The 14,001-nt window shown below is 36.8% G+C and overlaps 1 protein-coding gene across 4 annotated transcripts in view; it reads left to right on the top strand.

Moving 5' to 3' along the window:
- The window catches only part of nkain2 (sodium/potassium transporting ATPase interacting 2), a 224,750-nt gene that overhangs the window by 201,964 nt on the left and 8,785 nt on the right, over positions 1–14,001 (top strand). For all 4 annotated transcript variants that reach the window (XM_089118839.1, XM_089118838.1, XM_089118836.1 and 1 more), the window contains 2 exons: positions 3,411–3,471; positions 9,704–9,785. In XM_089118839.1, the coding sequence (XP_088974965.1) occupies positions 3,411–3,471; positions 9,704–9,785 (143 nt within the window). The remainder of the gene's footprint in view (positions 1–3,410; positions 3,472–9,703; positions 9,786–14,001) is intronic.

Below are 14,001 nucleotides of genomic sequence, written 5' to 3'. Positions count from 1 at the left end.
ACCGATGCTGGCTGCTAGCCGCCTTCATTGTCTCCTCATCCATGCTGCCTGCTGTATCCAAGGAACTGGGAACCAGAATACCGTCTGGCCCATTACGCGTTGAGCCGAGGTGACACCACATTGGGCCCTTGTCCTTCACATAGCTGTGCGGTATTATGTAAATGACCCTGTCTGGGTACGGATTGCATGTGTGTGAGTGCGGCCTCATGCTCTCCACTGCCGCTGGGAAGGAGGAGGGAGTGGTACATTATTCCGTGTAAATGAGAGCAAGACCTTGAGGTATTCTCGGAATCCTAAATCCTCCCATTTGCTGCCGCACTGTGATTATCTGGAGGGATTGGACCGGGAATGCAGTCCTGGACAGTTTGTTCTGTGAGTTTAGTTAAATGAACTGCTCAAATGATAAGAAATGACGATACTTAAACACTCTTGTAAACACGGCTGCATTCTAGAGCATCCCCTGAGGGGACACGAGTTTGTATCTCGTAGAAAAGCAAATGGCGTTCAGCCTCTTAATTATAAGCTCAAGTCTGGGTGGTCTTTTTAGGAGTATGTCAAAGTACATTTACTCTAAGCACAACTCTGGCCACTGTTGAGGAAAATTACTTTTAAACATAAAATGTTGCGTAAAGGTTATTTTGTGTTACTTTCTCTTACCATTTAGGTGTCTCTCTAGTCCATAGTGAAAGTGCTTTGATTGGTTTGAATTCGTCTTTTTTTAATTGATACTTTTATTCAGCAAGGACTCGATATATTGTAACAAAAATCATCTGATCATTTGATATGTCTAATCATTAAAGCTACACTGTGTAACTCTTTTAGTTTATTCTTAGCTAAAAACACTTAGTTCTTTCAAAAATATACTGTATGTACTCATTAATGTGTATTTACTTTGTTCAAATAATAAAGTATTCTCGTGAGTGTATAATATGCCATTGAAAATACATACGGGTAAGGGGTTCTAATGTCGGTCGCCATGTTGCCCCTTCTTCTTGAAAGTACATTAGCCAAAGAGGGACACACCCGTTAATTCAAGCTTCGCCTTTCGCGTTTACGTTTGAGTTAACACTCATGGACGAGGTCGAACTGGAAGCCATGTTAATCTTGGACTACATTGGCCACCGTAGGAGTTAAAACGAAATCGGAATTGAGAGGAACAGAAAATAATATTCACTGGATGGTCATATATCTTTTCACCACTAGATGGGGGTAAAAATCACACACTATAGCTTTACAAAAAAAATCAGCAAAACTGTAAAGCGGGTTCCACAAAAATATTATGCCATAAAACTGTTTTCAACATTGATAATATAAAGATGTTTCTTGAGAGTTCTGAAGAATCAAGTGACACTGAATAAGGGATTTGCTGAAAATGCTGAATTCGCTGAACATCGATGAATTATATTATATTATAATAGTTATTTATAACATTATCATATATTTTAAATCATTATTCATTATATAAATAATGAATTCAACTGGATTTTACTGAAGCACTAAGATTTAATTGTTAGTGTTCTTTTCAGTATTTAAGTGCTTTTAAAAACATAATTCTGAGACCAAGGAATATATTGTGATCTCATGATACACACTTTCTAGAACTACACTATATACCCAACAGGCTCAGCATACGATAACTCATACAACATTTACTGTATACGCCTTTATTTGTACATTTTTCATCTCGCATACAGAACCGAAAGGTTTTTGTTATTAAATACACTGTAAAAAGGAATACGCTTTATCTGATCAAAAAAAATTGTGGCAACAGATTACAAGCAATATTGTTAATTAGATTTAACAAATTAGAATTGAGTAATAATGAATCAAATTAATTCCTTAATTGTTAACCCTTTAAAATGAGTAAAACTTAGAACAAAAACCCCCAAAACATAAATTTAAGTCACCATTATGGTGATCGGTGTGTTTGTTTTAAGGTTTGTTTTAAAAATGACGGTTTTCTCCTTCAGTGATTCTGCTTGTTAACTTCAGGTGTCTTTAATGTTGGCAATATAAAATAAAGAGTTCTTAATTCATCTTTGAAGTCTGTCTGTTAGTGAGAAATGTTTGTTAAATGTTTTGGTGTAAACTTACTCATTTTAAATTGTTAACTTTTAAGGAATAATTTGATTATTACTCAATTCTAATTTTTTATATTTATTAATACTGTTGCTTGTAATATGTTGCCACAAGTTTATTGATTAGATAAAGGGTATTAATTTTTACAGTGTAATTTAAAAAGTAACATACATGTGTAGGTCAAATTTAACAGCCAACTGGTCACCTCATTACTTGGAATAAACTCAAGTAAACTTAAGTCAAATGAAGTAAACTTTATGTTTGTGGTGATCTTGTAGACCTTGATTTTGAGGTGCAGACGAATAGACTTCAAGCTGTCCCACTCTATCATTTCTCTTGATTTGATCAGAGACATCAAATCAGTCCAGTTCTATAAAATCACGGGTTTAACACACAACAACAGGGCTCTCTGATGAAGAGGGTTTATAAAAAGCACAGCTGCGCTCCCTGAGCTTTTTAAAGAGTCTGCTCTAATCCAAGCCTTTTGTTTGTCCAGTAAATGTGTTTACAGTACTCGATATTCTCGTAAGATCTTTTCATCATCATTTCACATTTATACCTCTTGCACTGTTCAAGTCCCAAGTGTGCCACCGACCATCTTTTTCATTAAACACGGATGCTGATGAGTGATTCAGAGCCTGGAAAATAGGAGCTTTGGGCATCCGTGTGCTTGTAGGATTCAGAAGTGTGTTTTGGAGCGACAGAGACGATGAGGCTCCAACATTTCTGCTTCTCTCTGTCCTCATTGCTCTAAAGACCCATTTCCTGTGGCGGTGTCTCAGTTTGATGTGAAGCTCTCGCCGGTACAACACCTATTCATCAATGAAAACATGCCTACCTCCCTTTATCTTTCATCTCTTCATTCTCTCCTGTTTTTATTAAAGACTCTCTCTCTCTCATTTGACCAAAACATGAACATGTTTTATTTACTGTTTTTGTTTTTTTGTTTTTAGCTTAAAAGAGGAAGTAAAATCATGATTTGGGGGAGGGACGTTGCTATTATAAAGAGAATTTTATTGGATTCCTTGATAATTTTGGTCGGTTTCTTGATGGAGAAAATTTTACATTTTAAATGTTTGTATAAGATAAAACTTTGTTTTTTAGAATTGGGAAATATGTTCTTGTTGTATTTAAACTTGAAAAAGAGACTAGTTTTATTCAATTGATCCAACGTCAACCTACAATAGTAGTGATGGGAATGTTTGTAAAACCTGTTTGGGAAATATTATTATTGTAGGTCCATTTGGTGCACTACTCTTAACCTTAATATAGGCAAATTGATTAGTGCGGCTGATTATTCTAATCAGTGTTGTTTTCTGTTCTCTTCACAGCTTGCTGGGTTCATCTATGCCTGTTATGTTGTGAAGCTCATTTCAGAAGAGGAGGACAGCTGTGAGTATAATCTTCATAAGTCATAAGTCATAACTGAGTGTGTTTTTGTTAATCTAAATCTTTTAATGAGGGTTTTACCTACACTCAAATAGATAATGCATGCTTCTAATATGAGATCTAAAATAACATTGTTTATAAATATATATATGGGCTCTCAAGTCAAGTGAGAGTGACTCATTTCGGTCTTATGTCACGCACTCCCACCACACATTGTACTTCTCACGTGAAAACAATATTTATAATATATTTAATATACCTGCAGAGTACTCTAGGCCTAGTCATATTTTCCTTATCACACGATGGCTGACATATTGTCACATTATAAACATCTCTCTCCAAATAGGCTTAATATATATGAAGAGTTCAGATGCAAAAGCCTCTAAGTGCCATTTGAAATTTTCTTCTAAAATGATGATTTTTATCAAGCTTGTATATTTAAGTTCAGTAATTTCACTTAAATGGCAATGCAGATTACCTATTATTTGTTATTTAAGTGAAATTACTGAACTTAAATATACAAGCTTGATAAAAATGGTCATTTTAGAAGAAAATTTCAAATGGCATTTAGAGGCTTTTGCATCTGAACTCTTCATATATATATATATATATATATAGACAGTAGTGCAAATGACAGTTTGTTTTACACTTAGCCATTTAGTCCCTTAGTTGGTACAGTACAGCCTCCTTAGAATTATTTGAATATTATAAGTATTATGTATGTGTGACCCTGGATCACAAAACCAGTCACAAGTATATTTGTGGCAATAGCCAACAATACATTGTATGGGTCAAAATAATCGATTTTTCTTTAATGACAAAAATCATTAGGTTATTTAGTTCCATGTTCCATGAAGATATTTTGTAATTGTCCTACCGTAAATATGTAAAACATTTATTTTTGTGAGTGAATGCAACACATTTATTTTTATTTCAAATTCCAGATTTTCCAATAGTTGTATCTAAAAATATTGTCTTATCCTACCAAGCCATACATCAATGATAAGCTTATTCATTCAGCTTCCAGATGATGTATTATCTCAATTAAAAAAAAATAAAAATAAAAACTTGTGACTGGTTTTGTGGTCCAGGGTCATATATATATATATATATATATATATATATATATTCACAGATATGGAGCAAGCACTTTATGCTTTAGCATTGTGGAGGGATATTTGTTTCCTGCTCTTGGTGACGGATCTTTAGCCTAGTTTGAATGCCCCAGTAAACAGTTGAATTTAGATGTTCCAGAATCTAAAAGATTGCTTTTATTGATCCTAAACAACCAGCCTGTGCCCTAGTGTTTTAAATCAAGGATAAAATAGTTCCTGTTGTAATGTTCAGATGACCACACTGCACCACTGCAGCCTTTACCACTCTGAGACACATGAATCATTCTCTTTAATCGCCTTTCTGTCCTGATAAAAGATTTGAAAGCATAATAATCAACGGACTGGTTGATAATACCCCTTGTACCCCTAATATATGTATAAGAAATAGTTCACCCAAACATTCTGGTCATTTACTTACTCGCATATATATCTAAACCTATGACATTCTTACTTTGGAACACAAAAAAAGAGAATGCAAATTATATACCTTCATTATACTTGGAATATGCACCGCTTTTATGATACTTTTATGGTGCTTTTTTTGTTGTTGTTTCACTTTCATTATATTGAAAACAGTGGACTCTACGCTGTTCAACATTTCCCCATTTGTGTTCCACAGAATAAGGAAACTCTATTCATTTACTGTGTTTTGCCTTCAGATGCTTGCAACTTTTTCTTGGGAGAGCCTTTTGAGGAATATAGCTACAAAAACAAAGCATATGCAGCCTAACACTGGCATACAAGATCAATACTGTTGTTCTCTTGCTGAGGCAATCCTTCTTTTCCCCTTTTCTCATCATTCTCTCATCACCAAGCAACTAAAACAGAAAGAGATGCATGTAAAAATGTGTGTGTGGCTGTTTATTTGTTAGGCATCCTCCTTCTTTGTGCTGTGTTTTCAAAGCGTTTTATCATTTCATAATCAGAGTAATCAGAATCATTAAACTTCACTCTGTATGTAATTAAGCATGGCCGTATTTGGAGGGCCAGCCTCTCATTAAACGGAGTGCCTTCACTACATGTTAAGATCACGAAGAGGGAGCCCTGTGGCAGAATACATTCAGTGTAGCATGATGGTCTATTAGTCCAGGATATTTATGTGCATTTGAGTTTTATGCATGAGTTCATTCTGATGTTGGTCAAAGCCAGAGCGTGATCCATTATATATATTATTTTTTAATGCTTTTGAATGCATTTAAAAAATGTATGCTTTTGAAGAAGACTCTTATGCTCACTAAGGCTGAATTCATTTGATTTATTTGATTACAACATTAAAGAATATATATATATATATATATTATATTCATTAAAGAACATTCAAGAATATATGTATGTATGTATATATATATATATATATATATATATATAATTTATTATTTAATAAATAATTAAAAAGAAAGGAATTAAATAATTAAAGGATTAAAAGGGATTCCCTTTGCAGCTTACCTTGTGCATGAAATCCCCCATATGCCAGCAAGCCAATGGGAATGCGGGACAATGATGACTAGTCATGTCAAGCTTAAAGCATCCTGCCAGAGTTTTAAAGTGAACTAGTCTATATAACCCCTATATATATATATTTCACTGTTTGTTACTCACCTTCATTTTGTTCTAAATTAAAGGAGCTGTATGCAAGAAATTTATTTTAATTAATCATAAATTTTCCCTAATAAAAAAATCATGTTCATTTCAATTAGTTATATCACTGACAACAGTAGTCCGGCCAGGATATTGTCATTTAAAAAGTGAAGTCGCAGCCCTTGACTGATGTTGATGTTGTCAAGTTGTGTTTTGTTCTGACGCGTCACCCTCCACCGATCTACCAATCACGGACTCAGTAGTGTTGCGGCATTCGGGTTGCCAGCTCTTCTCTAGTTACCACAGCTGCAGATATAAACGTGTCGGAATCGGATAAAAAAAATTCTAACGTTGCGAAACCCCCAAACAACTCGATATGAATCCGAAATACTTTGTTAAAAAGTCCGAAATAAATAATTAACAGAAAAAAAAACTCACTGTGTAGGACTCGTCACTTGCCATTTGAAGCTTCTTGTAGCAGCCTACATTCCTGCTGGAACCTGCAGCATATCTGGCAACCTCGTGTCATGGGGGAAGGCTGGGATACGGCCTAATTTGAAAGTGATTGCAGTACCAGTTTTGGCCACAATCTTGCATACAGCTCCTTTAACAATTCCACACGCCATTAGTCTATGTTGGCATGGGGCATGAATAACAAATAATGACATTTGGTTTGGTCCCCACACAAATGACTTTGACAGAATGTTCTTATTTGGGTGAACTATACGTTATATTTTGGCTGAACCAATAATCTACTTCCTATGGTGAAGAAAAGCGTCTTAAGTCAGAATCACTAGAAATTTGCAGATTATGTGCAACAGCCTTATTCAGAATAGCTTATGAATAAAACTCTCCAATTAAGCAATGTTTAAGCAAAAACTAAATAATTTCATCCCTTCAGATTAGTCAAAAGAGCTATAAGCTTTGCATCGCAAAAACGTCTGCCGCTACTCTGTTCGGTTCACTTCCTCAAACTTAATTCAGCAGCGCTCCCGGTGTCCAATGAGGTTCCTGATTGCCTCAATCAGTGATCAGGAGAAATTCTAGAACATCTGTGTAATTGGAAATCCTTCTTGATAGTCTCTCCCAATCAGTCCATGGGTAGCAGTTTGAGTCACTGGTGATGAAAGACATGCGATTACATGGCAATTTTAGTGTCCACTGAAAGTTTATCAGCTTTGTTGATGTTTCAATAGGAAGATTCTACTGAGGAATATAATTGTTGAAGCTCTGAATCCTCCAAGCAGGTGAATGATATTGATGGCTTGGTCCCTGAGGCATGTAGAAACACTAATCAGGAAGCCATATTGGCCATTACACTTTAATTATTACAGTACATGAAGCACCTCCGCAAAGGTAATGAACAGCTCAAACCAATCAACACGGTCCGCACGTAATTACAGCTACTATCAAGGGTAGCGTCCCAGGGCCCATTTAAAGAAGGGCCAGTATTTAAATGAATCTGCCTCTGAGAGAACGGGGGAAAAAACAAGAGCGAGAGAATTAGGAAGTGTCAGTGCGCACAAGTTGTGGAGAAACACTTTTTGCATCTATAACAAGGAAATTAGGTTAGGGCTTTCCTTTTGGGGATATGCAATCAGGCTTTGTGGTTGCAGGGAGGTGGGAACTCATGCTGATAGTCTTTGTGCGCCGCGTGCCGTTTACAAATGCCTTTGTCGGAGGAAAAGCTTTTGGAAGGGCGAAGCCAAAACAATAAAACTCGTAAAGCTTTGCTATATGGAGTCTGTGAGGAAAAAACGTCCATCTCAGCCTAATTCCCTGCAGCGTCGGTGCCACTGAAATGGCTTCTTTCTGGGATGTGTCGCTTAAAGCAGAATAAATAGCTATTTGAGGCATTTTGTTGAGGTCGAGAGATGGTTGCTGTATGTCTTTGAATGCTAATGCTGTAGCTCAAGGCGGCCCATAGACCCTCGATCTGTCCGCTTGCCCACAGTTGACAGTACTTGTATGTTGTTTTTGTTTTTTTTACTTCATTACTGGATCAGTGATCCCAGCATTTCCCATTATCTTGGCGGGACTAGCTAGGAGGAATTTCAGCAGTAAAACAACTTGAGATATTTGTTCCATTGGGAATGGGAAATGTTTTAAAAGCTGTTTAAGAGCACACATCTGCCTCGAGGCAATCTATTTTAACATTTACCCCCTGCGGATATATTTATAAAGGACATTAAGATGAGAATGTTCTGAAGTGCAGCGTAGCTTGATTTTCTTTTTTTGATATGATCAGTGTTTTCCATTTTAAATGTTATTTTGTGGGGGGTTTTATATGCCCCACCCTAGTAGCATTTAAAAGTTTGGGGTCAGTACGATGTTACAGAAATTAATATATTTATTCAGCAAAAATGCATTAGATTGATCACAGCTCTAATTTACATTTTAAAAGGGGTCATGACATGATAAAATCAAGTTTGCCTTGATCGTTTGACATGTAAGAGGTCTTTGTACCATTAAAACATCTTGCAAGTTTCATGTCTTAAAACATAATCAAAGCATTTAATCAACTCACAAAAACAGCTCTTTTGGATATTGCGGGATTTGTGACATCACAAATGACATCGAAACCATGGGGAAAACTGCTATATACTGTAGGCCTAGATATGTTTAATATTATCCCATAAGGTATATTAGGCTGCTGTCACTTTAAGACCTGACACATGGACCCATTATACTGTTATACATATTTGCACTGTGTTTATGTGAATACTCGTAAATCCAGGCATTTTGACATTATGTTGTGTGTATTTGACTGTTTAAGCGCAATAAGCAGTGAAAATAACTAAATTTAGTTCTGAGAGGCGGCTTTATTTGCGCGCACATTGGTTGTGAGCACAAAATCTGCAGGTATGAGTAAAAGGATGGACAAACGGGCAATCCCACACCAAAATTCAAGCCCCGTAACACTACAGGCTCAGGTTTTCCGACTGACCTCTGCAGGTCCCCAGATAACACTGATCGGTACAAAGGTCTAATTCAACAATGAGACCTATGTGGATTAGGGGATTTGTAGGTATATGCCCCCTAAAATCTAGAATGATAATCATTTCAGTCTTCCCCTCTCCTTCTGTTTGGGATGCACAAAAGAAGCTCTATGCTAATTCCACAGCTTATCTCCTGTGTTCGTTAGTCTAGGAAACAGCCTTGGATTTCCAAAGCCTGGATCTTTATCTCACACTTTATTACCTTTGCATCTTTGTGGAAAGCCCAGATACTGGGGTCTGCCAGGGCCTGAAACAGCTGGCGGGCCCTCACAGAGGGGCCGGGGGGCTAATCCTGTCAGCTTGCCTTATGTTAGCCTATCATATCTGACCGGCAGAGTGCCACAAGCCGGCCTCCAAAGATATCAGTCTCATAGAGGGTCCGGTCGCTGTTCATCCACTACACATGATTATCACACTAACACACACGGGATACAAAACCAAAAGGCGCTTATTTTAATGAATGAAAACCCTAAAAAGCGTTCAATAATCCTCTTGTTTTTTTCCCCCCATTTTCCTCTTACTTTCTCTCTCTCCTTTCTTTAGTTGACTTTATAGGAGGGTTTGATTCATACGGTTACCAAGGGCCACAGAAGACATCGCATTTGCAACTACAACCAATGTACATGTAAGTATCACTACCACAAATGGTTTTAAATCAAAGCGAACCTCATTTTTGATGTTACTGAACAAAACACACAAGTAATGTATAAGGACCCAACCGTTTTGTGCGTCAGCCAGTGTCTGTAGACTCTTGTGCTCTCACGGTGTTTGAGTCTGGGTTCACAACACTCTCTGTTGGACATTCCACCAAGTGGTTTTAGTCTGTGACGGAGCATGAAGCAAAACAAAACCCTTAGGTGTATCTCTAGCAGAACATCTCTAAGAAATAATATCATTGTCAGTCTGGCTGGGACAATAGCTTAGGTCAATATTAGGGGAGGTGATCTGTTTGCTTAGTCTCTGTTGGCAGCTTAAATGTTTATGATAAAGTAGTTGAATGCTCAGAGGTGGGACTGGGTGATCGGTGGGAGATTTAAGAGGATTTGGCTTATTGACACTGATCTATTGGTGATTGTGTTCTATAGAGTCATCCTTTGTGTCCACAATACACTCCATTATGCCAGGAGGTGAGACAGCAATGCGATCAAAGCTCAGGCCTGTTATCTATATAGAGACGACTCTTTGATGGAAGACCAAACCGATCTAAAGGAGGGTTTGGAGGAGTCACTGAAAATTAGGGAAATGCATCAAAACTATTAGCAGATCGGATTTATATTCTAGTCTGCCACCCATTCGCAAAGAAAAATACTCTTAAAGACAGTAAATGTCTTTATTGTGGATAGAAAGTATAATATAAGTATGCCATTAAAGGAGTAGTTCACTTTAAAAAAAAAAAAACTTTTGCTGATAATTTACTCACCCCCATGTCATCCAAGATGTCATTCTTTCTTCAGTCGAAAAGAAATTAAGTTTTTTGATGAAAACATTCCAGGATTTGTCTCCATATAATGGACTTCATTGGGAACCAAACGGTTCAAGGTCCAAAAGACAGTTTCAGTTCAAACTGTTCAAAGGGCTTTAAACGATTCCAGACGATGAATAAGGGTCTTATCAAGCTAAACAATCACTCATTTAAAAAAAAAAACAAAGTTTAAGTTTTATAAGCTCAAATTGTCGCCTTGCTCTGTACTGCGATGCTCGTTCGTGACTCTCCTGTTCGAACTCTTTCATCAAAATGAACGAATCTTTTCCCGAGTCAATTCGTTCATTTCGTTCGTTGAATGAACCAAATGACACGAAAAAAGATTCGTTCATTTTGATAAACAAGTTCGAACAGGAAAGTCATGCAGTCATTTTTTCTCATACAGGCGATAACGTTGTCAAATCAATCCCTGTTCACAAGGATCCATGAAAACGACTAAAATGGCTGTATTCTGCTGCCAGGCCAGTAGATGGCGATGTCAATTTTTAAAGAAACTACACGCCTATCGACTGAACACATAATACGAATGCTCTTTTTTTCGGTTTAGTGTTTATCACATTCGTTTTCACAAATTTAGCATTTTTGTAGTTTACATTGAGGCGTTAACGGAATCGTTTTCAAAAACCTGATTTCAAGAGCTTGCGTTTTCAGGCTGCTTAATGAGCAGAAAAAAGCATACAATTGAAAACAGTGGCATGTAAACAGCCCTTAAAACCATATATGTATTAAAAAATTAACGTAAACTGAAATAATATACTGTAAACTCATCTAAAGTCGTCTTTGGCCTGTGGGTGACACCAGCCCAACTGATGTGAAAACATATGGCGGGGATCCAAATGTGCCTGTCACTAGATTTGGCACACAAGTGACACTGACGGCAAAATACCAGCCGGAACATTCCCCGCCATCCTCCAGGGAAGGAAGGGCTCAGCTGAGCTGCCCAGCGCCACAGTCTAGACACAGGGAAAAAAAGCTGAATGGAATCCTGCCAGTGATATGCGATCAGAAACGAGACCCCATATGGATTCATATGGCAAGAGACTGAGTTGGTTTACCAATAACACAGACTTATAGTTTGTCCCTAAAGCATTTACATTAAGGTTTCCCTTGTGGAAGCTTGTGAAGAAATAATTCAGAAAAAAACATGTTACGATAATCCACATATTGTTAAAAAAATAATTTTTTCGAAAGAAATGACCTAGGCCTCATTTATTTGATCAAAAATACAGTAATATTGTGAAATATTATTGCAATTTAAAATAACTGTTCATTTTAATGCATTAAATAATGTTAACGAATAAAACTTTATTGTAAAGTGTTGCTAAAGTAATTGACAAGTGGAATATATTTGTTGTTGTTATTATTATTATTATATATTTTTGGGTGCTGCTTCATAATTCCATGCATTTTCATTTTCTGCCACCAATGTATACAGCAGAAAGGTGCAATTACATGGGCTTTGAGATCATTGACGAGTAACAATGCAACTCCGTCCTGGTCTTCTGGGAACAGATGCTGTAAAATTGGGATTAATGAGGATTACACAGAATCACAGAGAAAAATAATTATTCTCTTAAAAAGCCGCACCCCCTCTGTACCCACGGGTGCTCCCCTTGTCTTATTTGGTGAAAGTGTCTTGTTGAAAATGCACTGAATATTCACTTTCAGCCAATGTTTTGTATTTATTACATGGCCGGCTGACTAAATCATTATGTCACGTCATGAGTCTCTTGCCTTTGTAAATGTCAGACTCTCACTTTTCCATAATGCATTGGAGTGCTTTGAATGGCAGGTCCATACATAAGCAGATGCCATATTTTGATATTTCAGGGAGGTTTTTCTACGCGTGCTCCTGTGAAAGCGTGCGTGTGTGTTGTTTAGTGCATTTTAAGATTCAGTGTGGAGAAGAATAGAATAATGAAAAGTGCAAAAGGTCACAGCTAATAATTAGTTAGAAGGGCAAGACGACATGATGAGAGAAGGGAATTCCTTTAACAAAATACACACAAATAGGCCTACAGTGGCTCGAAACACACAGATCTAACCAATTATTCTACGGTAAAGGTTCCTGAGTCTCCTACAATAGGTTTAGATGCATCAACTTTAATTTTGCAGGTTCACCTGTTTTCTCACAGTATCTGAAACGGTTTGATAAAGGATTCGTCTCTCTCCTCCTTCCCGAGAGCATACTCTGCTCTGATTGGGTAGATGGCCTAGTCTGCTGTGATTGGTCTACTGCTTACAGCGTGTGTCGGACAGTCATTCCCATATCTGAATTTCAGCTCCTGAGCCTTCCTCAGCGCTTGTAAACAAAGTGTACGAACAGTAAAAATGGTGTTGGTTTTACTGTATGTATTTGAGTTCACGTGAAGTGATTTTTTTTTGCACACCACAGTGCAGCAACTTCTCGTCATGTCAAAACCAAACTCTTCCTGGCCTTAGCTACAACTACAGTGTTTGAGGGTCATAGGAGACGTTGTTCGAGGCCAGCCAAAGAACATAGACAGGCATTATGCAAATTTGTTACAAACAAAACCTACATAGGTTTAAGACAGGAATTACTGACAACTCATTTCATTCAATGCAGAATTGGTTCTTTCTTTTAGGAGACAATAACTTTGATCTTTGATATTACACACAGCATGAAAGGTAATATCTATAAAAGGGGCACTTTATTGTATGAACTTTACTGCCTTAGATTCAAAGTATAAAATGAAGTGTCATCTGCAAACAAATTATGCTTGAGGTATAACCCCATACACATCACATCTTCCACTGACATTTGACAACCTGAAAGTGTCCATTTTTTGTCTTTATTTAACCCTTGTGCTGCATTAGATTTTTAACACCGTTGAGTGCATTAAGGACCAAAAATGGCCACATATTAAACATTGCCTAAAATATTATATAATATTATTATTTTCCACTTTTACCAAGTTAAATCTTTTAACCAGCATCAATCCTCATCATAACTACCAAAAATGTATTCAATTTCAGGATTTTAACCCTTTAATTACCAGTTTTGTTTGCGAAACCATCGATTTGTATAAGAGGAAAAAACACAAAAATTCAATTATTTTCAATAAACTAAATGCAAAGAGAAAACTTTAGATTTGGATTATCAGTCCCACTTTGCAAAAAATCCCCGCGTTAGAGACCAAAAATGGCCACCTATTAAACATTGCCTATTGCCTAAAATAAGGTGCATTTCCACCCATAGGGAATAAATATGTAGTGACGTCATCTGGTGGAATACACTATATAATGCAAATATAATGCTTTTGCTTCAAAATGAAAGGATGTTTGTGCAAAAATCATGTTTCATGTATTACTGACAGCCTCAGATTTAAACAACGTT

Source organism: Pimephales promelas, chromosome 13 (genome assembly GCF_988280905.1).
Source record: "Pimephales promelas chromosome 13, fPimPro1.hap1.1, whole genome shotgun sequence".
Classification (NCBI taxonomy): domain Eukaryota; kingdom Metazoa; phylum Chordata; class Actinopteri; order Cypriniformes; family Leuciscidae; genus Pimephales; species Pimephales promelas.
This window is presented reverse-complemented; position numbering and strand designations above follow the sequence as displayed.